The sequence below is a fragment of the Chlamydomonas reinhardtii genome, chromosome 1 (assembly GCF_000002595.2).
Source record: "Chlamydomonas reinhardtii strain CC-503 cw92 mt+ chromosome 1, whole genome shotgun sequence".
NCBI classification, from domain to species: domain Eukaryota; kingdom Viridiplantae; phylum Chlorophyta; class Chlorophyceae; order Chlamydomonadales; family Chlamydomonadaceae; genus Chlamydomonas; species Chlamydomonas reinhardtii.
The window spans coordinates 2438768-2459943 of NC_057004.1; the positions used below are offsets into that span (position 1 = coordinate 2438768).

Consider the following 21176-nt stretch of genomic DNA (forward strand, 5'->3'; position numbering starts at 1 on the left):
AGGTCGAGTCCTTGCCCTTTGGTCTAGCCACACTCCCTCCGTCAGTGATGCCAGAGCAGTCAACACCCAGGCTCCGAACTCTTGGTGTTGGCTCCGAACTCTTGGTGTTGCTGCAAACCCTTCCGGTCCTGCAAGTCCGCGCACTTAGGTCAGAGCCCGTTGGGGGGCGGGGTGGGGGGTGGGGGGTGGAGGAGACTTTGCGAAGAAGCGTGTCGATTTTCGGTGCCATGCTCTAGAACGGTTATGCCCAGTGAGACCATAGCCTGGATAGTCCTGTAGCATACGTATAGAGAACTCATCAAGTACTCGCCGCGAATGTTGCGAATTTGACCTCAGTGGCGGGCTCGTTGACTTTGCTCTGGACTCCCTGGTGGTTTTGAAATCTCGATTGGCCCGCTAAAAAGGAACTGTCGTATGAGCATGCTTAGGTAGTAAGCGCGAGGACAATGCCGCGTGGTGGCAGAGCTACGCGCTCAAAGGCTGGAAAGACTCTGGACTCTTCCCCGCCGGAGCCCGAAAAGCAAAGCGAGGCGGAATTGGAGGAAGCTCCCGCTAAGGAGGAGACACAGGCGCCCGAGGCGTCAGGCGACAGCAGCGACGGTGATAGCGATAGCAGTGGCAGTGATGGCTCCGAGGCATCGGGCGACAGCGTGGCCGATGCAAAGCGTCGGCAGCAGGAGGAGAAGCTGAAACAGGAGCAGGACCAGGACTCGGAAACCCAGGAAGAGGAGGAGGAGGTGGAGCCGCAGACGGAGGGTGAGGCCGGGGGGGCCCGGGGTGAAGGCGCGGGTTCTGGGTAACGCAGACGCACGTGTCACGTCAAACCTGCCGCTCCACAGCGGCTATCTCGATGATCGTGGTAGTGGCCAGTGACGAGTTGAGCTTGATAGCTGTCGACCTAACGTGTGACTCCGCTGTCCTGCTTCTGCAGAGGAAGCACGGGATGCCCTTCGGGAAAACTGGAAGTTTGCTGCAGTGCTCCAGTTTGCCCGCATCTTCACAGAAGCACTGCAGCTCAAGGGCTTCTCAGCGGATATACTAGAGTCCGCTATCGTCAACCCATCCGAGCATCAGGCCTTCCTTGGAGAGCTGGTCTTCAAGGTAGGGCAAATCGGGTGAAAGGCTTGGGGCTGGGCCGCGGGGGCTGACCTGCAACTATGGAGCGTACTCGAGGGTTTGCCATCGACCAAACAAACCAACCTCCCACGTGTGCATGGGTAGTATTATCCTCAACTCGGCCGCGTGTGTCCTCTTGTTTTGGCCGCCGCGCCACCAGCTCATCCGAGAGGACCCCGCTGCGCACTACGTGGAACGGGACGCGGAGGGTTACTGGGAGGCGGACCTGGCCAACAAGATCCACCGCCTGTGGCGGCAGTATTTTCCCCGCAACCCCCTGCACAAGCGCGGGTACTTTGAGCTGTCGACAGAGCAGCGGGTAAGCGGCTTGCAGCGGGTTGGCCTCCCCGTGTGGTTGTGTGCTCGTGGGTGGTGCGTTGTGGCCCTCCTGGCACGGCTCGGCCTCACTCATAATGGAATGCGTGATGCACGCGCGCAGGTGGATGTGCTGTACGCACTGTGCGACTGGCGCATACACGACTGCCCGGTGCTGCGGGAGACCATGCGCACCATGGTGAGACAGGCAGCAGCGTCGCGCGCATGGAACCATTTTCGGGGCTCGTTGCGTCCTGTTGTTGTGGCCGGGTCCTGCGTCTAAAAGGTTGGCGTGGTTGATTTCTGCCTATGGGCCGACCGGCACAATCTCATGCATTACTTCACTGTGCTTTGAGTAGTTGGTGCGGGGGAGTGCAGGCGCCTGGATTGGCTGTGAGGCCCTGCACCTGTAACGGCCTGCTGACGCAGGTGGACGACCCGGAGGTGACGGCAGATGTGCTGCGGGCGGAGCCGGTGGGCGAGGACGGCCGCGGCGCGCGATATTACTTCCTCAGCGGCGACAAGCACGAAGATTGCTACCTGTTCAAGTGAGCCGGGGCATAGTGTAGCGGGAGCCCTGTCTGCGTAGCAGGGTTCTGGGTCCCGCGCTTTGCACGAATGTGCTGGGAAGCGTGCTGAATGCGGACGGCTGCGCCGGTGCGGCACACGCAGGGAGGTGCTGCCAAAGCCGTCTCGGGGCGGCAAGCGCGGCTCCGCTGCGGCCGAGCTGCCGCCGGACGCGGAGGCGGAGTGGTCCACGGAGTGCACGACGCTGGAGGAGCTGCAGGAGTTTGCGAAGCGCATGAGTGCGTCACGGAACAAAGTGGATAAGGAGCTGGGCGAACTCATTGACGATGAGGTGTGTGTGCGGGACAAAAGGGGTGCCCGAGTGCCGGCACGTGTGCACTGCGTGTGGGCAGGCCACTGGCCAGGTCAGCGGGCAGGCCACAGGCAGCATGCTACACGGGCACGGTATCACTGAAGTCGCACGCACAACATGCCGATGCACAAATATGGTCCGCAGATCCTACCCGAGCTCGTGTCGACGGCGGACGCCCGGCGGCGGGCGGCGGAGAAGGCGGCGGCCTACGAGGCGCTGCCCTCCAAGCGGTCCGGCCGCCTGCACGTGCTGCAGAAAAAGAAGGAGGAGGAGGACGCGGCGCGCAAGGTGGGGTTTGTTTGTCCAACCCGAAGCGTCGGGCACTGCATGGGCCGCCCTCTTTAGTCCTACAAAGTTTGTTGGGGCCGTGGATTTGCGCGAGGTAGGGCCACACGATGCATTAGTGGAAAACTGGTTGTCGGCGCGCTGCATGTCGCAAATATTAACAGGCTCGCGAGGCTGAGGAGCGGAGAAAGAAGGAGGAGGAGACGCGAGAGAAGGAGCGGAAGCGCAGGGAGAAGGAGCGCGAGCAACGCGTGAGTATGTGGGCATGCCGCAGGTGCAAATCCTTACAGCGCTGCTCCACTGCTGGGCTCCGCAGCCTCTGCCCCATGCATGCTGTAAGTTCATGCGCTTTCTGTGCTGACGTGCGACTGCCCTGGTCCTCCGCCTTACAGCTCAAGGAAATGGAGGAGGCTCGGCGCAAGTTCCTGGGTATCACCGCGCAGTCGGGGCCCACACGCGAGGAGCGCATGCGGGCCAGGATGGTGGGCCGGCGCTGGTCCGAGGAGCCGCGGGTGAGTGAGAGCGCGTATGTATGACGTGGGTGTTCTACAGGAAAGCGGTTGGGGCGTGACGGCAACAGCCGACATGGCTGGGGAGAGTTCGCTGTCAATGGCTGCTGGGGTGCGTTGCTTTTGGCCCTTCACTGAGCTCGCTCCCTGTCCTTCTGTGCGCGGCAGTCCACGACCGAGGCGGGAAGCAGCAGCGACAGCGATGACGAGGGCGAGGGCGAGGATGACGAGGGGGAGTCCCGCAGCAGCAGCAACAGCAGCGGCGGCGAGGAGGAGGAGGATGCCAACGCGGAGCTGCCTCAGAAGCGCACGCGGCGGCCGCCGCGTCGCAATCTCAGTCCCTCGCCGCCGCCTGCGCAGCAGGCCAAGAAGCAGCGGCGCGCTTCCGCACCTGCCGGGGACTCCAGGGCGGAGCGCAGCACCAGGTCTGCGGCGAGGGGCGCGAAGGCTGAGGCAAAGGAGCCAAAGGAGCCGAAGGAGGTGAAGAAAGAGCAGAAGGCGAAGCGCACGCCGGAGCCTGAACGGCCGCCGCCAGAACCCGCGCCGCCGCACGTGCGGCTGTACCCGGGCACGTGGTCGCCGCTGGAGGGCGTGTCGGTGGTGCGGCGAGAGGGCGCGGCCCGCGCGGCCGACATCTTCCGGCCGCGCGTCAAGTACGAGGTGCTCATACAGGTGGGGCGGCATGTGGAGCGGCTGCCTTTACGTGATAGTGGTTAAGGAGTTTGCACGTGCCCTTGTGTACCAGTGAGTAGCGCAACGCACCATCCTGATCATCGCCCGCACCACCATATCTTTCTCACAGGCGTCTCGTGGCGCCACGGGCGACATGCCGTACTGGGTGGCACCCGCGGCGCGCCGCATGGCGGAGGAGGACCGAAAGGCCGCGGCGCGACTGCGCGTGCGCGACTCGGCCGCGTTCGATGAGCCCGGCTCCGGCTCGCAGTCACCGCCGCCGCCCCCCACCTCGCGTGTGGGCCGGCCGCGGCGCTCCTCCGCAGCGGCACGTGCCGCGGAGGAGGCGGATGACGAGGAGGACTTCGACATGGAGGTGGAGGAGGCGGCTAGGCCGCCGCCGCGCTCGCGGCGGAAGCCGCATGCGATACGGCGTGACACGGTGGACGAAGATGGCGACGTGGAGATGAAACCATCGACGTCTGGGCCGGCAGGGGAAGCGGGGCCGGTTGACGAGGAAATGGAGGAGGCGGGGGCGGGCCCGCGGGCGGGGACGCGCGGGCGGCGACAGACGATGGAGGAGGGAGACGACGAGCCAACGCTGTCGCCCACGGGGCGGCCGCAGCGGCACCGGCGCAAGCCCAAGCGCAACCAGTCGTCCGACGAGGGTGATGTGCCAGAGGAGCCGGATGAGGGCGGTGAGCTGCCGCCACCGCTGCCGGCGCCGGCGCCCAAGGCGCGCCCGCAGCAGGTGGAGGAGGACGAGGAGGAGTACAGGGCGCCGCGCAAGGTGGGGCTGGAGTCGGGGTCCTCTCAACGCACGCGTCCAGCCTTGCCACGCATCATCGAAAGCCCGTTGCTACCATGGGCGCCTGGCGATCTCCAAGACTGCGGGCAAAAATGCATGTGTTTGTAACGCGTGGGCGTAAGCCTTACAGTCCCTTTGTCCTCGCAATGGCATCACAGAAGCAAACGGCGCGGGCGCAGCGGCAGGCACAGCGCCAGGGCTCTGGGCGGCCGCAGCCGCCGGCAGCCAATGGCGGCGGCGTAGCGGCCGGGGCTGCTGCTGGCATGGGCGCCTTGCAGCTGCCGCTGCCCATGGCGAACGTAAACCAGGCGCAGTACCTGCAGGCGTTCATGGCCAAGGTGAGTTCAGGCGAGATGCGGAAACGTGGCGCCGCCGCCTGCATCCCGCTGGGCCACGGTCGCGCTGTAACCTGCGTCGCTGTGTGGTGAATCGCGCAAGGCTACCCATTTACACTGTTTGTGCATCCCTGCAGAAGCTGCACATACACCTTGGCACACAAACGCAATGCTCTTAGCTTACTCGGGCCCAACGACTTGTTTATCACGCAGGCTCTGGAGGTGATGCCGGAGGCCAATCGGCAGCAGATCCTGGCGCTGCCGCACCAGGCGCGTCAGGCGGTGTTCACTACCCTCATACAGCAGCAGCAGATGCTGGCCACAATGATCCAGCAGCAGCAGGTGGTGGCGGCAGCTGCGGCGGCTGCGGCTGCGGCAGGGGCGGCGTCGGTGGGGCACCCGGCGGGCACTGCAGGGTCAGCAGCCGCAACGGCAGCGACAGTGTTGCCAGCTGGTACCCTGCCGCCTGCAGCAGCAGCGGGCACAAAAGCGGTTGCGGCCGCGCCAGCAGCTCATGTGCAGGGCGCGGCTAGCGCAGCTGGCCAACCAGTGCCTCCGCTGGTAGCACCAGCAGCAGCAGCTGCCGCCGCTGCTGCACCCGCCGGCCCAGCGGCCTCACCGCAGGAGGCAGCTGCAGAAAGTTGTGCAGCTGCCCCTAGTGCAGTGGACGGGACCGCGCAGGTACAGGCGGCGCCTCTTGCAACTGAAGCTCACGCACAAGCTCCTTCTGCCGCCGTGGACGCGGAGCCGCTGACCGAAACACCGGCGACAGCAGTGATGCCTGCCGCAGAGGCCTCTACCAGCATTGTCACAGCCGCTCCGGCGGGCCCTTCAAGTGCGGCAGGGGCAGTAGAGGACGTGGTTGCGGCGCCGGTGCAGCCTTCATTGGCTGCGCCGGAGGCGCAAGCTTTGGCTCCACCGCTGGACGCTCAGGCGCTCGCAGCACCCGGTGCCGCGGCAGTACCAGACTTGTCAACGGCTACTGAGGCGCAGGGGCCGGCGCTAGCTCAGCCGCTGGAGGCGGCGCAAATTGACATGGCGAGCCTGGCGGCGCAGCAGCAGGCGCTGCAGGCACACATGGAAGCGATGCAGGCGCAGCTGCAGACGCAGCCGGCGCAAGGGCACAGCGAGGAGCACCAGCAGGTGCTGGCGGCGGCGCACGCACAGGCGGTGGCGGCGTTCGCGCAGGCGCAGGCGGCGCAGGCCGCCTTCGCCGCGGCGGGCTTTGACCCCATGGCCGTCGCCGCAATGCAGGCGGTGCAGGCTGGCATGGTTCAAGCTGACCCCCTCGCCGGTGCTGCCGCAAGCTACGATCCCGCGGCGGCCGCGCAGGCGCAGGTGCAGGCGCAGCCAGTCGTGGCCGGCACGCCGCCGCTGCCGGTTGGCATGGAGATGCCGGGCCTCACGCACGAGCAGATTCAAGCACAGGCCATGGCGCAGGCACAAGCTACGATGCAGGCGCAGATGCAGATGCAATTGCAGGAGGCACAAGCTGTTGCGGCCGACCTGCAGGCGCAGGCACATGCCGCTGCTGCAGCCCTTGCCGCAGCGCCGCCGGAAGCCCAGGAGGCGGCTGCGGTGCACGCGGCGACGACAGCAGCAGCCGCGGCTCAGGCGCAGGCGGCGCTGCAGGCACAGATTCAGGCCATTGAGCAGGTGACGCATGCGATGCAGGCGCAGGTGGCGGCGGCGACTGCCGCGTTGCCAGGCGCGGCCGCAGGTGGCGGAGTCGACATGACCGCACTGTACGCGCAGCAGCAGCTACAGGTCTACCAACAGCCGCACCTCATGCTCCAGCAGCCACAGCAGGTGGTGGCCACGGGCGCAGTGGATGCGGGGCAAGACTCCGCCGCTGCGGCCGCCGCCGCCGCGGCAGCAGCGGCGGCGGCGGCCGCCGCCAGCGGGACCTGGCCTGGCGCTGTTCCGGGTGTGGTGGATCCCGCACAAGCGGCAGCGGCTGCAATGGCGTGGGACCCAGCCCAGATAGCCGCCATGCAGGCAATGTATGAGCAGATGGGCATGACAGGCATGGTCCGCGACACGGGGGCGGCGGCGGCGGACGTGGCCGGGGCCGCGGGTGCGGTTGTGCCGGGCCATGCGCCGGATGGCAGTGCAGCGGCGGCCCCCGCTACAGGTTGATGTCACAGGAGGTTGCGGTTGGAGTCTGTTTGGGTAGGGAGGTTGGAAACGTGCCGAGGAGGACTCGTGCGCAAGGAGGGCTTCAGGGGCTGCGGTGGGCGTGGCTGTGCTGCGGCTGTGTCGTCACGGAGTACTGTACTGCCAGGTTGACGGCGTTGGGTGTGCACGACGCCGTCAACTGGCTCGGCTGCGCATCAAGGCTTTGTCGAACAGTGTAAAGGATTTTGCCTGCAGAGCCAGTACCGTGAGTAAACAGCCTGACTGCAGGCTAGAGCCCAGAGTAGGATATTGGCGTTGCAGGTGGCGCCCCTCAGGTCTAGAGCAGTGCAGACCGATGCACACAAACGCACAAATCTGGTATCGATGCCAGGCCAGGGGACTCAATCGCCGCGTGGGGTGCTGACTGGCGCGCCAACCTCCGCCGCCCTGCCCAAAAGTCACGCACAGGCGGCACAGCCACACCCGCAGCGCGTATAATTTGTCACCATGTAAGCCATGGCAGACGCAATGGGGCGGAACAGGGACAGAGCACGAAGATCCGCCGAGCGGTGACGTGGCCCGGCGATGCGCGGAACTACACCGCTCCCTTCTCCAAAGCGGGCTTGTGCATTGACCGGACATTTTGTACTGTTGCTTTCTGTCGCACAGAATAAAGAAGAATGCCGGCTGCCGTCGCTTTTGGTGATATTGCTAAGAAGGCCAAGGCAAGAGATCCTGCAAACGCGCGAGCTCGTTTCGTCCGCCGGCCATGTTCGTTAGCACCAGATCACGGTGCAGGAGCGCTTGTTATGGCAATGGGCTGACGCTGGTGCCGTTGACTGGTAATCTTGCAGGGCCTCCTGGGCGGGGATGCTGCGACCGGCACTTTCCAGCTCGCGCCTAAGCTGGTGATCAACTCGACCACCGCCTCTGGTGTTGGTATCACCGCGACGGCCGTGCAGAAGGCAAGTGGCAAAATGGCGGGACCGTGGATCGGCATGCCGCATGTATATTATGGGCCCCGTGGCCTGCCGACTTTATTGTCCCGGTAACTGTTGCCCCCAACCAGTGCGCTATTGAGGCGTTGGTGACATAGGGAAAGGATTCAGGACTCTGATTCTTCAGAGGCTTTGGGTTACCCGGCCGCCGGGGGGGGGGGCGGCGGCTACCACCGCAGCCCGCACGCGCCACTCGTTATGCCACCGGCCCATCGCGCGCCTGACGCCTTCGGCATTCAATATCATGAGTTGCGTCCAACCCTGCTTCCTGCAACAAACCTGCCCGCCCTGCAGGGCGACAAGCTGGATGCCAGCGTGAAGGCGGCCTACACCACCGGTGACAAGAAGTACTCAGGCGATGTGACCGTGGATCCCTCGGGCAAGGTGGCCATCAACACCAGCATCCACAACGTTGGCCCCGGCGTTAAGGTGAGCGTGCCTGGGATTGAGTTCCAGCCTGCTGGTAATGTGGTTGTCAGCATACGTAAACGCCCCGGTTTCAACCTCTGTCCTAGCACTTCTGTTGTATGGAACGCTTCGTCGGTACCATACCCATGTTCCAGATAACTTGCTCACCTGCGACTGCAAACGCCAATCACGCTTCTGTTGCCTCACGCCTCTGCGCTTCCTCACTCCCTCTTTTCCCCTTGTGCAGCTGACGGCGGCCGTGTCGCTGCCCAACCCCGCCTCCTCCGCCAAGCTGACCGCCGACTACAGCAGCGAGGCCCTGTCGATTAAGAGCACCGTGGGCTTGAACGCCAGCCCCGTGGTGGACGTGGCCCTGGTGGGTGTGCGCGGGCTTGCACTGGGCTGGGGGCTGGGATGGAACCGAGTCGCGCACGACATGCTGGGCTTGGACCTGCACGGCAGGCCGTGCGATATCGTCAGCTGCACGGCCGGAACGCTACGGGCGCATAAGGGTTCGCAGGCAGCAGGAGAGCTAGACGCACTGCGCAGCGGCCAGGCCAGCAGCGCCTGCCGGGGTTGCTAGTACAGTGCCACCAAGCACGTCCTCGCCCCCTTCCTCCTCCCGAGTCACAGGCCACCGCCGTGAAGGACATCCTGCTTGGTGCCGAGGTGGCGTACGACACCGCCAAGGCCGACCTGACCAAGTACAACTTCGTGGCCGGTGAGGAACGCGGCATCGCACGGGGCGTGAGCTTAATCAATGTGCAGACACCCCAGACGCTGACCACGCGCTATTCTCTCTTCTCCCTGTCCTCCCTGCACCCTGCAGGCTACCACGCCGCCGACTTCCAGGCCTCCGCCACCCTGGCCGACAAGCTGTCCGTCCTCAAGCTGGTGTACAGCCACAACGTCAGCGCCAAGGCCACCGTGGGCGCAGAGCTCAGCCGCAGCCTGGCCGGCGGCGCCACCACCTTCGCCCTGGCGTATGCCCGCATGTGAGTGCCGGCCTGTAGCGTCTCTATGTGTGTGTGTGTGTGTGTATAGTTCAGGGGGGTTGTAGATACCAGCCCAAACTAAACCAAACCCAATGCAATAGAGCGAGGAGGAGAGCGTGGCCGATGGGGAGGTGCCGGTGGGCTGTGCGGTGCGGCTCTGACAGTTGCGAGCATAGTGGTTCGGTGTCGCGAGGCATGCGGCGTGTTGCTGGTTGTAGTCAACTGGCGTGGGAAAGTCGGACACGTTGCACAATTGCTTAATCCCCTCTTGATATTCTTCTGCAGCCTGGCTGGCGGTGCCCTGACCAAGCTGAAGCTGGAGAGCTCGGGCGCCCTGACCGCCCTGTACCAGACCAAGCTGCAGGGTGGCGAGAAGGTACGGCGGCTGTGTGGTGTGGTCAAAAGAGCGCGCTGAGCCTGGGGCACGCAGGCTGAGGGCGTCATGGCTGCATCGCCGTGTCCTTACACCTGCTTTGTATGCTAAGGCTGCATTGTTGACCTGGCCGCCATCTATGTACTCCTATCACTACATCCGCTGACTGAACAAACCAAGAAGATGATTTGTGTCAATGAACTTGAACATACCTTGCTTACCGTTTCCTTTACTTGCCCGCTGCAGGTGACCGGCTCTGTGCAAGTGCAGGCCACCAACCTGACCCTGGGCCCCAAGTACGGCTTTGCCCTGGACCTGGCCTAAGCGCTGCACGCGGATGTTCAATGGTGCCTCGATCATTGTACGCGAGCGTCGGACCTGTGAGCGCGCAACCTTGACTAAATGGGGCGGCGTGAGTGTGTCGGACTGGTCTAATCCAGATTGTTCTGTGGTTGATCCAGGGCTTCTCGTGACCCTGCACACGGGAACTCGCTGTTCGGATTTGTTGGAGTTGTGGTGGTGGTTTGTCGTAGTAGCGGGCATCGGGTCAGTTCGGAAAGCGGACGAATGGACCCGCCAGCCGCACCGTGCGCCAGGCCCGTGTGCGCGCCGGCGGCCATTGCTCATCCCGTTTTAGGTCAGGTGGTGCAGCAAGAGAGGCGGGTGGGGCTGTGCGGGCGTTCAGTGAGTGGTCATGCAGGGGTGTTTGCCCCTGCAGGGGCTTCTAATATCGGCGCCAGCTCTTGCGCCTTGCACTTGTTTTGCATGCCCTTGTAATTCAAAAGCTTGACGCAGTCATGCTGATGGGCGTTTGCGGTGCGTATCAGCGCACGGGGTCGGGTGCTGTAAGACAGCTGAACATCCCACCAGGAGGCTGCAGGAGAAGCTCAAGTGGAGGGGAACATGGATGCAATCATGGGCAGCCTAGTGCGGTAGTGCCACAGCCCACCCAATCCCTGCCACCGTCTCCAATGTCAGGACATTGCGCTTGGGCTGCCAGCTAGCGCACAACCTACGCTACGTCACCCGATTTCTTCACCCTGCCACCCTGCACCCTGCCTCTGGGAATCAGCTGCACCCTACGGGACTTTACCAACCTGCCTTGACACTGTCCCATCACACACCCTGCACCCTGCCAGGTTGTCTCCTAATTCTGTTCAGACTTCCTACATGCACGCGCACATGCCCCCGTCTCGCAATGCAGGTCCCAACATCAGCAACCTGTAACCTGTGCCTTACATTGTCACATGTAACTGCCCACGCTGGTTTTCTGTTGTGAATACTCATAAGTGTTAAGTGTTACACGTTAGCCCGAGATTGCCATAGCAAGGCAGTCTTGCCAGTCTTGCGTGTCAGCCTGCCCCTGGGGCACGCGTGTCAGGACTCTCAGAAGCCCACCATGTCCTCCGTGATCGCCCCCAGCACCTCCTCCGCCTCCTGCTCCTCCAGGTACGGCGACAGCATCCACACCGACACGTACGTGGTGCACAGCTCCGACAGCCGCGTCGCGTCCAGCTTCCCCACCGTCCCACCGCCTCCAGCCCCTCCACCTCCTCCCAATCCCCCACCGCCTGGCCGCACGCCGCCGGCCTCGCCAGCTGCCGACACTGCGGCCAGCACCGCCACGCCGCGCGCGTCCGCCCTCGGGCCACCAGCACCACCCGTCCCTGCCCCGCCCAACTGCCCGTCCGCGGCAAAGTCTGCGGCCTCCGCCGCATCGGCGGCCGCCGCTGCGGCCGGGCCCACCGCCAGGGCCGCTATGGCGGCTGCGGCGGCGGCCTTGCTGTCCTGCTCCAGGCGATACTGCTCCACCACTCCCGCAAGCAGCTGCCGGAGCTTCGGCAGGGGGAAGGTGTGGAACACAGGGCTGGAGCGCATCCACGGCTCCTCCTGGGGCAGGCGGGCGTGTGGTGTGGGGCGAGAGTGGACGTGCAGTGTCTCGACGAGGGCGATTTAGCGTGTAGCCGTTGCATTTGGAATGAGGCACGCGCACCCGCAGTCGTAGCGCAAGGCACCAAAAGCAAATGTCTATAAAGGTTACGTCTCTCATGGACCACACATGACAAACCTGCGGCACTTGGTCAAGCGCCTCCACCGCGCGCGCCAAGCCCTCCACACACGCCGCCATCTGGCACACGCGGTCCTGTGCAGTGGCAGCAGCAGCAGCAGAGCAACTTGAGGAGCCACCACACCAACAGCAAACGGACCAGGCCAGCAAGGCCAGGCAAGCAACACAGGCAGTACACCCACCACCTTGCCCCCCCGCCTGCGCTCACCGCCAGCGCTTCCGCCAGTGCCGCCTGCTGCCGCGCCAACTTGGCGGCCGCCGCGGCGCGCACGTCTGGGCACATCGCCGCCAGCGGCTGCGGCAGGGCCAGTCCGGGCAGGTGCGACAGCTGCAGCAGGGCGTTGGACAGGTCGGACATAGCGCCGTCGCCGCCGTCACTCAGGCCCTGGTAGGTTGTCCGCGCCTCCTTGGTCGCAGTGATCGCCACCCGCACTGCAGTCTGCGCGCGCTGCCGCCACTGCCGCTGCGCAAGCGCCGACATGCTGCCTGGTTACGTAAGGCAGCGCGCTTAGCTTTGCAAGGCCCTAGCCTTCAGGTCGATCATGCACCAGCCCGCTCAGCCCCACACGGCGTGCCGAATGCGTCCTTCCTCCGGGCAAAGCTAGGACTGCTGTCGGGCCAAAGCTACCCGCTTTGGTGAGGAGGTGTAGGAAGCGGTGGCTGCTCACGCCGCCGCACAGGCCGCCCGGATGCCCGCAGCGCAGCGCTCCGCCGCGCCTACCGCGGCCGGCAGCGGCAGCGTCCGGTCGAAGGTCAACACCACCACACCCTGCACGTCAAGGGAGCCCCAAGCGCTGAATAGGCCACGCCACCGTTGGAAGACACTACAAAGCGTTCAGTGTAGGAAAGGTGTGATAGTGGTTCCACATCCACGGCACCAGCCCATGGCTCCCACCTGTGGCACAAGGCACACGCCCAGCCCCACTCGCCGCCGCGGCCCGAGCGCGAACACGGCACCCTCCGCCTGATGCACGACTTGGAGCTTGGTGCCTGCACATACGCAGTGATTGCAATCCGCGATACGTGATTTTGAGCGTAAGTTTGTTGTGTGACGCGATACAACGTGTGCAACGCGCATCCCTGTAAACCCTGTGCCGGTGGCTAGGGTCAGTTGCTGGGACAACGCACTTCGCCTTGCGTCTGCGCATGACACCGCACCGCTGCTGCCGACCCACCCAGTGCTGAGAAGCTGACGGTCGGCTGCAGCGTGTTGAAAGGCCGCAGGAACTGAGACACCACAGCGGGCGGCGGGGCGGCCGCGGCAGCAGTCGAAGTGATGCGTGTTGGATCCTGCATGCAGCGGTGATGGTGACCGCGTGCTGCTGAGAGGTTTCCTCCCCCTTTCCCACACCCCCAGCCTGCACTCACCGCTGCTGATGCCTGCAGGTCGTCTACGAGCGGCCCCTTAGCCGGATTGCACACCTGCCCGTTGTTCTGCGCGCCAGGCAGGCGAAAGCCGCGCGGGAAACCTACCGATTCACACGCCAGCGGTCGACAGCTGCAGACCGTCCCGCCACATATCGCTACGCATATGCATAATACCGCTGGCATTGTCTCACTCACTGTGATTAGGCAATAGCCCGTCAAGCCCGGCGTCGCGTGCAGGCAGCTCTCCAAACGTTCTAGCGCGACGGAGACAAAACCTGGAAACGAGCTCATTTATAAGGTATGCATAACTTCCACAGTGCCTACTGTGGATGCGCAGCAAAATTGTTTATGAAGAGGAGTCAGGCACTTTAGGCAGCGCTCAGAATGTCAGAGCTGTGTTAATCAAGAAACTCTAAGCAACAATTAGCATTAGCGGCTAAGCAAGAGTCTGAAGCGCGGTCACCAAACGCCATGCAAGGGCTGGATTTCGTCAAGTTGCAGCCTCGCTAGCCAGTGTTTGCATTACTGGATGTAACATAACCATACATTTCACATACATCACCCTGGTCGCCGATAACGGCATGCGGCCCCGCCAATAGCATATCGTTTGCGACGCACAACGCCTGAAAAGTAGAAATGTCCACAGACAGCGACGAGGATGGGCACCCCTTAGACGAGTATTTGGCCAATGCTGCAAGGCGAGCACGCCAAGCGCCCGGGTCAGCGGCGGCCGATGAGGCCGATAGCGAAGGCGCGCCGGCCAGCAACGGGGATGACGACGGCGAGGACGTGGACCTTCCACTGACGGAGGGGGAGGATGACGACACGGGCGGGGACGTCGCCGGGGGTGGTGGGAGCCAGTCGCTCTCCGAGGGTGGGGGCCACGACGGCAGCGGCTCGGGCGGCGAGGAGGAGGGCGAGGTCAGCGGCGACGCTGGCGACGATGACGACGACAACGACGACAACGACGACGACGATGAGCAGGGGCAGCGCGGTGCCGGTGGAAACCGTGGCGGCCGCGGCGAGGAGGTGGTGGAGATATCTGACGACGATGACGACAACGGGGAGGACGCTCGTGACGCTCTGGCGTCAGGGTCTGGGGAGGGCTATGACAGCGACGGCAGCGGGGCGGACGAGTCGGAGGATGACCGTGCGGAGCCGCCGGGCACGGAGCGCGGCGCGGCGGGCGGGGGCGGATCCGGCCGCACGTGCACAGACGACGGCAGTGACGACGAGGATGGGGATGGCGGCGAGGGGCAGGGCGGGGCTGGGGGCGCTGGCGAGCGCGCGGAAGCCGCCGAGGGGCGGCGGCGCGCGTCGCCGGCGGCGGCAGCGGCAGATGCGGTGGCTGCGGCGGCGGCATGCGGCGGCGGTCAAGCAGCAGCAGCACCAGCGGCAGCGGCGCCAGCCGCATCAGCAGCAGCTGCAGCTGCGGCGCCGGCGGACAAGCCAGCCAAGACCGGCACCAAGCGGAAAGCTGAGGGCGACGCTGGGGCTGATGGCGGCGGTGCGGCAGGGTCCGGCGGCGCGGCGCCGGCGGCCAAGCGGCAGGCGCTGGCGGCGCCGGGGGCGCGGCCGGTGGGTGTGGTGATTGTGGACGACACCGCGGACATAGTTCGGGACTTTGAGATGACCAAGCTGTTGCGCAACCCGCGCTACTTCGACGACTACACAGAGGTGCGAGGGGCGGTGTGCGGGGTGCTCTTGTGTGCGGGCTGCAAGAGGCGGGAGGGGCACCAGCACCAGCACCAGGATGGTGCGGTCGTGAGCGCAGTGGCTTCAACATCTGCGCACATGCGTGGTGCCCCCACTTACGCCCGGACCTCTCTCGCCTCGACCTCGCACACACGGTCTTTCTGGTGCACTCTGACACACATATGCACACATACACACACATATACACGCACACATACACCGCAGATGGCGCCCACCTACCGGTGGTTCAACTGCGGCAAGTGTGCTCTTTAACACACACACACACACACGCACACACACACACACACACACACACACACACACATATACACACACACACACACATATGTGCACACACCGCAGGTGGCGCCCACCTACCGCTGCTTCAACTGCGGTCAGGCGGGCCACGCGGCGCGCGACTGTACCAACGCGGCGCGCGTCAAGCCCTGCTACCTGTGCGCGCAGTTCGGACACGACGGCCGCGACTGCCCCAACCGTGAGTGCGCCGAGTTAATCGGGCTTGGCCGCGCTGCTGCTGGGGGTAGCCGTCCATGAAGGACGCTGCAGAGGGCGGGGGCGAGCGCCATAGCACGGAGAGTTGGACTGGTTGGGATTTCTAGCTGACAGGGAAGAACTATTGCCAGTATGCTTGAGGTGCTCCTGATTACCGTCGCCGCCCTGTAGGCCTGTGCTTCCGCTGCGGGCGGCCGGGGCACAAGGTGCGCGAGTGCCGCGTGAACCCGGCGGCGGCCGCGGAGGACAAGCCCTGCCGCCGCTGCGGCCGCCGCGACTGCGACGCCGCGGGCAAAGGCGACTACTTCAGGTGCGCGTGCGCTAATTTGTGTTGGTTGGAGATCGTAAGTGGAGGAGCACGCGAATGCTGCGCGTGTTTGTGCCCATGTGCCTGTTCATGTGGGAGCCTAGACCGCCTGGTGCCAGGGCTTGAGTCTCATCCCTGTCGACGCAATCCCTGGTCTGGTCCACCTGAGTGCCGCACATGCTGCCAGCGGGTCTTCCTGTGGGTTCCAGCCCGGGTCTTCAAGCGCACTGGCGCACAGGGTGGGCGCGGCTGGCGCGCCTGCGGGCCTGGCCCATGGGGCCGTGACCCATGTGATCAAGTGCTTATCGCATTATGGCACCGTGGCCCCGCAGGTACGAGGGCGGCTGCTCGCGGCCCTACCAGTCCACGGACCTGCGCCACGTGCGCTGCATGAGCTGCGGCGAGCCGGGTCACCTGAGCTGCCAGCCCGTGCCCAAGGTGTGTCCAGGCGAACGCACGTTGTGTGTTCAAAAGAAACGACAAGCGCGTGTTAAAGGGAAGCGACGCTGCGCGTGTGTTTATGTTGCACGGGACACAGCGGAACCGTGTGTCGTGGTCTGGAGCGAAGCGTCCTCGCCACACACCACCCGCACCCCTTGCCCCTTGCACCCCAATTACGCCCGTTACATAGTTACCTTTGCGGGTTGATGGGGCAGGTCAGCCAACTGGGCAAAACGCCATGCATTATTGACACGGCGTGCGTCGGGCGTCGGTGCTACTTTTGCGCACTGGTATATGCGCAGTCCTTTGCCTTGTTAAGCCATGGACGCAGAGTGCGGTGCAAGGGAAGATGACGTGACGACACGAGACTCATGGTCGTCTCGGCGCTTTGGCCTCGTCACGGATTGTCTTGCCCCATACACGTTGCATTGCACTCCGTGTATAGCCGTACAGGCTTGGCAACGCCAATGACTGGCATCCCATGTCACGGCATGGTGGAAACAAGGCTCACCTAACCCACCCAACACCAGCATTCCTTACTGTGGAATGGTGCAAACAACTTCCACCAACACAAGCACCGTCACCCACACCCGCCTGGCCACTGCCACCGCCTCAGGACGCGGTCACTCCCAGCTGCTACAACTGCGGGCGGCTGGGCCACTACGGCGAGTCCTGCCCCTCCGGCAGCCGCCCGCACCTGCTGGCGGAGCGCAAGGACGACGAGGAGCGCGCGGCGGCGGACCTGCTCGAGTACGAGATGGAGATGGAGAGGTGAGCGTGTGTGTGTGTATATGTGTGTAACAGTGCGGCGGGGGAGGCGGGGGAGGCTGGGGGATGGTGGGGCCGGGGAGGAGCAGAGGGGAGGAGTGAGGGCAGGAAGTCGCGTGGGAGAGGACAGACATGGATTCCATGGACGCGGTGTCTTGCATGCACGCAACCGCCTGCTGGCTCGCCGCAGGCAGTACGAGCAACAGCGCGCACAGCGGGAGACGCAGGGTCGCGGCGGGTACGGCGGATACGGTGGTGGCGGCGGCGGGCGATACAACGAGGCATCCTACGACCGCGGCGGCGGCGGAGGGCGCTACCAGGGCGGCTATGGAGGGGCCGGCGACGGTGGCGGCTACGGGGGAGGGGCCGGAGGCGGCTACGGGGGAGGAGGGTACGGCGGTGGAGGCTACGGTGGAATGTTAGTCGGCGGGGGCTACGGCGGCGGCGGTTACGGTGGCGGCGGTTACGGTGGAGGAGGCGGTGGTGGAGGCTACGGAGGCGGCAGCCGCAGCGCGCAGGTGGAATGGGGCTATGAGGGCCGCTCGCAAGACCGGTGAGTGTCGGCTCAGCGGTTTGAAAACTCCACTCGCTGCAAAACCGTGTGCTGAGCATGCCATATGCACGTGCGTGCCAGGGCTCTTCGGCAGAGCGGGTGCCGTGCACGCACCCGTCCGGGGCCCGTGCGCCTCGTTGCCTTCGCCGCTGCTGCTCACTCGTGTGGTGTGCAATCACAGGCATGGGGGCGGCGGCGCGGGACGGCGGGCCTTCTCGCCTGACAGCTTCCCTCGCAACGGCGGCGGGAGAGACCGCGGCGACGACCGGCGGCCTAAGACGCCGCGCTGGTAGCGTGGAGGAGGCTTTTGGGGGGGGGGGGGGGTGACGCAGCGCGGGCAACTTTCGGGTATGTGACGCTGTGTGTACAGACTTGGTGGCGAGGGGACGTCCCGTAGGATTGAGGTAGTTAGGAAGAACCCGCTGCAGGCTGGCAGAGTTGAGCCAAGGTAGCAGACTTGCATGGCGGAAAGAGGCCTGTGATGGGCGGGAGGAGGCGGATGATGCCGCTGCGTGTGTGGCGTGGAGGCACGTCGCGGGGTCGATGTGGTGCACGTCTGTCTCTGCACCTGCTACACTCAAAATTGAAGCTTATCGCTTGCAAGAACTCTGCATGTAACAATCAGCGAGTCCAGCACAATAGACATTGCAAGCGTTTCTTTGTACACGGTTGGTCCGCCTTGCAATTGTAACGGGCACAATCTAGGACATAACTATGGTTCTCCTCTTAGCCGGACACTCTCGGGCTTCAGCGCTGGCGCGGCGCAGAAACTGTCTTGATGGGCGACGACGCCTGGCCCCGGTTTGCGCTTCGGTGACCACGCCACACAGTGGCTATCACTTTGACGGGACTCCGCGGAGATTTTTCGAGGGGTGGTACTGGAAGGTGCGTGGTGCGGCAAATGGCCATGTCGACTCTTTCCTGCTTGGGACCTTGCTTCGACGCCGGCACGGTTGTCGCATATAAATCTCATAAACGTGTCACAAGCATTCTTGGGCACTCGTGCCGACGTGGACGCCCTTGAAACCCTCGCGTGTCTGCTATGCAGCGTTTGCCACCTCCTGTTCGCCCACCTCCGGTCCACCGCGCAGGTCCAGCTCCCCGAGACCGGCCAATCGTTTGCGCTCATCTACTCAATCGAGGACCCGCTTGGCAACACGCCGCAGGCGGGCGTGGGGCTGCAGGTGCGCCGCGCAACGCGTCAGCGGGCTGCGGGAGGACACTCCCTGCACCGTGTTCCGCAACGACTGCACCGTGCACGTGTCTGCCTGGTCAAAGTCTCACAATCGCAATCACAGGTGATGGGTCCCGACGATGGCTACATCTGCCAGTTTACACCGAACGTGACCGGCTTCTGGGCCGAGCGCAACCGCCTGGCCCTGGGGGCCACCTTCAAACCCGCCAACACCACCGCCAGCAGCCCCTCCAGCACCACCAGCAGCGGCAGCAGCTGGTCATCGGGCAGCAGTGGCAGCAGCAGGAGCGGCACCGCGGCCGGCGGGCCGCGGCGGCTGCTGCCCGCGGACTCGTTCTTTGCGCAGGTGGAGCAGGGCTTTCAGGCCAGCGACTCGACGCAGCAGGGCCGCATGGTGGCGCTGGAGAGCGGCGCGGCGGGTGGGTGCGTGGTCTCTGGGTGCGAGTGGATTTGGGTACTGTGTATTGAGACTGGGAAGGGGTTACACATGGCATGTATGTGCGAGTACTGTGCCGAGGAGCGGCGGGTCGTCGCTCTGAGGGCTCGGGCAGGAGCGAGGGGAGCGACGGGAGAGACGGGAGTGGGGCTACGTGCACGAAGCGCTGGGCCTATGGGTTGAGACTGGGTGTGAAGACGATGAGCACAGCCGCGCAGACGCAGTGACCGGGTGTCGTGCAGGGGCGGTAAGAGCCCAAGCTGACCACTTTCATGCCGCCCCTCCACCACCGCCAGGCCCGCCGCTGTCCACGGTGCCCAACGCGTCGTGGAGCCTGACCATCAAACCCAAGGTGGGGTGGCACGTGCGAGGGGGCCGTGTGTTTTGCTCCTGGGCGTGGAAAGGGACAGTGAGGGACTGACGGTGCAGCGTGGGGACTGCCAGCAGATTGACCTTGCCCCCAGGAAAAACTACACAAACGTCAAGCGAGGGCATTAGCTGCGATGGCTGCGTCTATGTACTCACTAATGCTAGCTTGAGTTTAATCGCATGCGCGCAGGCGGGCTGGGGCTCCACCTCCGGCCCCACCCAGAAGGCCACCGCGGGCTGGCTGTCCGTTCTGCCCATCTTCGAGCCGCATTGGCAGGTGGGCGTGCGGGTGGGATAAGGAAAAACCTGGGGGGGTGAGGTGGCAAGGGGGCGCAGCAGGCGTCACGCCCTGCACGTGGCGTGGCACGCGGCGCGGCCTCCGTGTTGTCGTCAGCTGACTACCTTACACTGCCGCTGTTGGATCCATCGTCGCCCGGCAGGTGATGATGGCGCACGGCGAGGCCAGCGGCTGGCTGCAGTGGGGTGGACAGAGGTGGGTGGGGTAGAAGGCGTACGGCTGAGGTCGGGCATGCAGGGCGGCGGCGGCCGGGTGGGCAGGGGGCAGGGGCCCGGAGGCAGTGACTGGTCATCGCCGGGGAAACACGGCTCGCCCGCACACGCACGTAGGCTGGATACCGGCAGGATGGCAAGCCAAGCTCCCCCTTACCCCAACCTCCTGGAAAACAATGCCCTCATCCCTGCGCCCGCCCATTCTGTGGCTGCCAGGTATGAGTTCCAGGACGCACCCGCCTACGCGGAGAAGAACTGGGGCGGCGGCTTTCCCTCCAAGTGGCACTGGATCCAGTGCAACTCGTTCGACGGGTGGGTGCAAGGCGTGGCCGCGAGAAGCTGGCGTGGCCGCGTGCGCCAGGGATCAATGCTGGGGGAAACGCGCCGTGGGGCACGAGCCAGCGCGCGTGTCACGCACCCGCACTTTGCACGTGGCACCCGCACATGCACACATCTTCCTCCTTGTGGTTCTCCTTATACACACGCAAATACGTGCACGCATACGCTGTGCAGGCAGCCGGGCCTCAGCGTGACGGCGGTGGGCGCGCGGCGTGCGCTGCTGCTGGGTCTGCAGGGCGTGGAGGAGGACGTGGGGCTCATCGGCGTGCACCTGCCGGGAGGCGAGTTCGTGGAGCTGGTGCCCTGGAACAGGTGAGGGGGTCAGAGTGGAGGAAAAAGAAGGAGAGCGCCAGGGCCAGGTGTTTGGGAAAGGGGGAAGGGGGAGGTAGGTCGCGGGCTGTCGGCACCATATGCACATTGCATACCGTACACTGCCCGGCGTGGCTCTCGCTGGCAAGCTGCACGGATTCTTTCATGCCGGCTTCGGGTGCGGACCTTGGCGCGTGTCAGTTGGCATGTGCCTCGCTTCACTGTCCATTGACCAAGCTTCGTCACGTCGCCGTTGATGACTCCGGCCCCTCGCAGCGAGCTGGAGTGGGACGTGGACCCCTGGGGCCGCTGGTGGCTACGTGCCGTGAACGACCGCTATGAGGCGCTGGTGGAGGCCACGTGCGCGCCCGAGGCCGGGGCCGTGCTCAGGTGGGGGCGGGGCGGGGGCGGGGCAGGCGGAGGGGGGGTGCACAAGGCCAACAATAGGTCCCAAGGAATTGAAGGGGAGGGGAGGGGAGGGGAGGGGAGGGGA

The 21176-nt window shown here is 64.8% G+C and overlaps 6 protein-coding genes across 7 annotated transcripts in view; 4 read left to right on the forward strand and 2 right to left on the reverse strand.

Moving 5' to 3' along the window:
* Positions 1-289: 289 nt before the first annotated feature.
* Positions 290-7289, forward strand: CHLRE_01g013650v5 (uncharacterized protein). Its single transcript, XM_043058354.1, has 13 exons — positions 290-756; positions 932-1101; positions 1277-1435; positions 1556-1630; positions 1861-1979; positions 2104-2290; positions 2456-2599; positions 2761-2847; positions 2989-3108; positions 3274-3777; positions 3908-4567; positions 4744-4923; positions 5134-7289. The coding sequence occupies exons 1-13, from the start codon at positions 447-449 to the stop codon at positions 7057-7059; spliced, it is 4641 nt and encodes a 1546-aa protein (XP_042928268.1). The 5' UTR covers positions 290-446; the 3' UTR covers positions 7060-7289.
* Positions 7290-7349: 60 nt separating this feature from the next.
* Positions 7350-10673, forward strand: CHLRE_01g013700v5 (uncharacterized protein). Of its 2 annotated transcripts, XM_043058355.1 has the most exons (9): positions 7350-7547; positions 7708-7763; positions 7893-8003; positions 8331-8465; positions 8692-8820; positions 9078-9165; positions 9274-9439; positions 9725-9815; positions 10059-10673. In XM_043058355.1, the coding sequence occupies exons 2-9, from the start codon at positions 7719-7721 to the stop codon at positions 10134-10136; spliced, it is 843 nt and encodes a 280-aa protein (XP_042928269.1). In that variant the 5' UTR covers positions 7350-7547; positions 7708-7718; the 3' UTR covers positions 10137-10673. The 2 variants fall into 2 exon arrangements, with proteins under 2 accessions (XP_042928269.1, XP_001689450.1); XM_001689398.2 differs by having other exon boundaries at positions 7420-7763.
* A 60-nt stretch (positions 10674-10733) lies between these two features.
* CHLRE_01g013750v5 (uncharacterized protein) lies at positions 10734-12469 on the reverse strand. Its single transcript, XM_043058356.1, has 3 exons — positions 12089-12469; positions 11881-11955; positions 10734-11702 (listed from the first exon to the last, which is right to left on the reverse strand). Exons 1-3 carry the CDS (start codon positions 12359-12361, stop codon positions 11199-11201), a joined length of 852 nt encoding a protein of 283 aa, XP_042928270.1. The 5' UTR covers positions 12362-12469; the 3' UTR covers positions 10734-11198.
* A 54-nt stretch (positions 12470-12523) lies between these two features.
* On the reverse strand, positions 12524-13659 carry CHLRE_01g013769v5 (uncharacterized protein). The gene is made up of 5 exons (XM_043058357.1): positions 13444-13659; positions 13249-13314; positions 13056-13170; positions 12776-12870; positions 12524-12649 (listed from the first exon to the last, which is right to left on the reverse strand). Exons 1-5 carry the CDS (start codon positions 13537-13539, stop codon positions 12545-12547), a joined length of 477 nt encoding a protein of 158 aa, XP_042928271.1. The 5' UTR covers positions 13540-13659; the 3' UTR covers positions 12524-12544.
* A 120-nt stretch (positions 13660-13779) lies between these two features.
* CHLRE_01g013800v5 (uncharacterized protein) lies at positions 13780-18155 on the forward strand. The gene is made up of 7 exons (XM_043058358.1): positions 13780-14925; positions 15307-15439; positions 15628-15766; positions 16096-16201; positions 16821-16975; positions 17163-17525; positions 17707-18155. Exons 1-7 carry the CDS (start codon positions 13885-13887, stop codon positions 17816-17818), a joined length of 2049 nt encoding a protein of 682 aa, XP_042928272.1. The 5' UTR covers positions 13780-13884; the 3' UTR covers positions 17819-18155.
* Positions 18156-18209: 54 nt separating this feature from the next.
* The window catches only part of CHLRE_01g013801v5 (uncharacterized protein), a 4852-nt gene continuing 1885 nt past the window's right edge, over positions 18210-21176 (forward strand). Inside the window, exons 1-9 of the mRNA XM_043058359.1 lie at positions 18210-18410; positions 18617-18709; positions 18824-19139; positions 19453-19508; positions 19716-19802; positions 19966-20018; positions 20252-20347; positions 20549-20686; positions 20960-21073. Coding sequence (XP_042928273.1) covers positions 18240-18410; positions 18617-18709; positions 18824-19139; positions 19453-19508; positions 19716-19802; positions 19966-20018; positions 20252-20347; positions 20549-20686; positions 20960-21073 — 1124 coding nt within the window. The 5' untranslated portion in view covers positions 18210-18239. The remainder of the gene's footprint in view (positions 18411-18616; positions 18710-18823; positions 19140-19452; positions 19509-19715; positions 19803-19965; positions 20019-20251; positions 20348-20548; positions 20687-20959; positions 21074-21176) is intronic.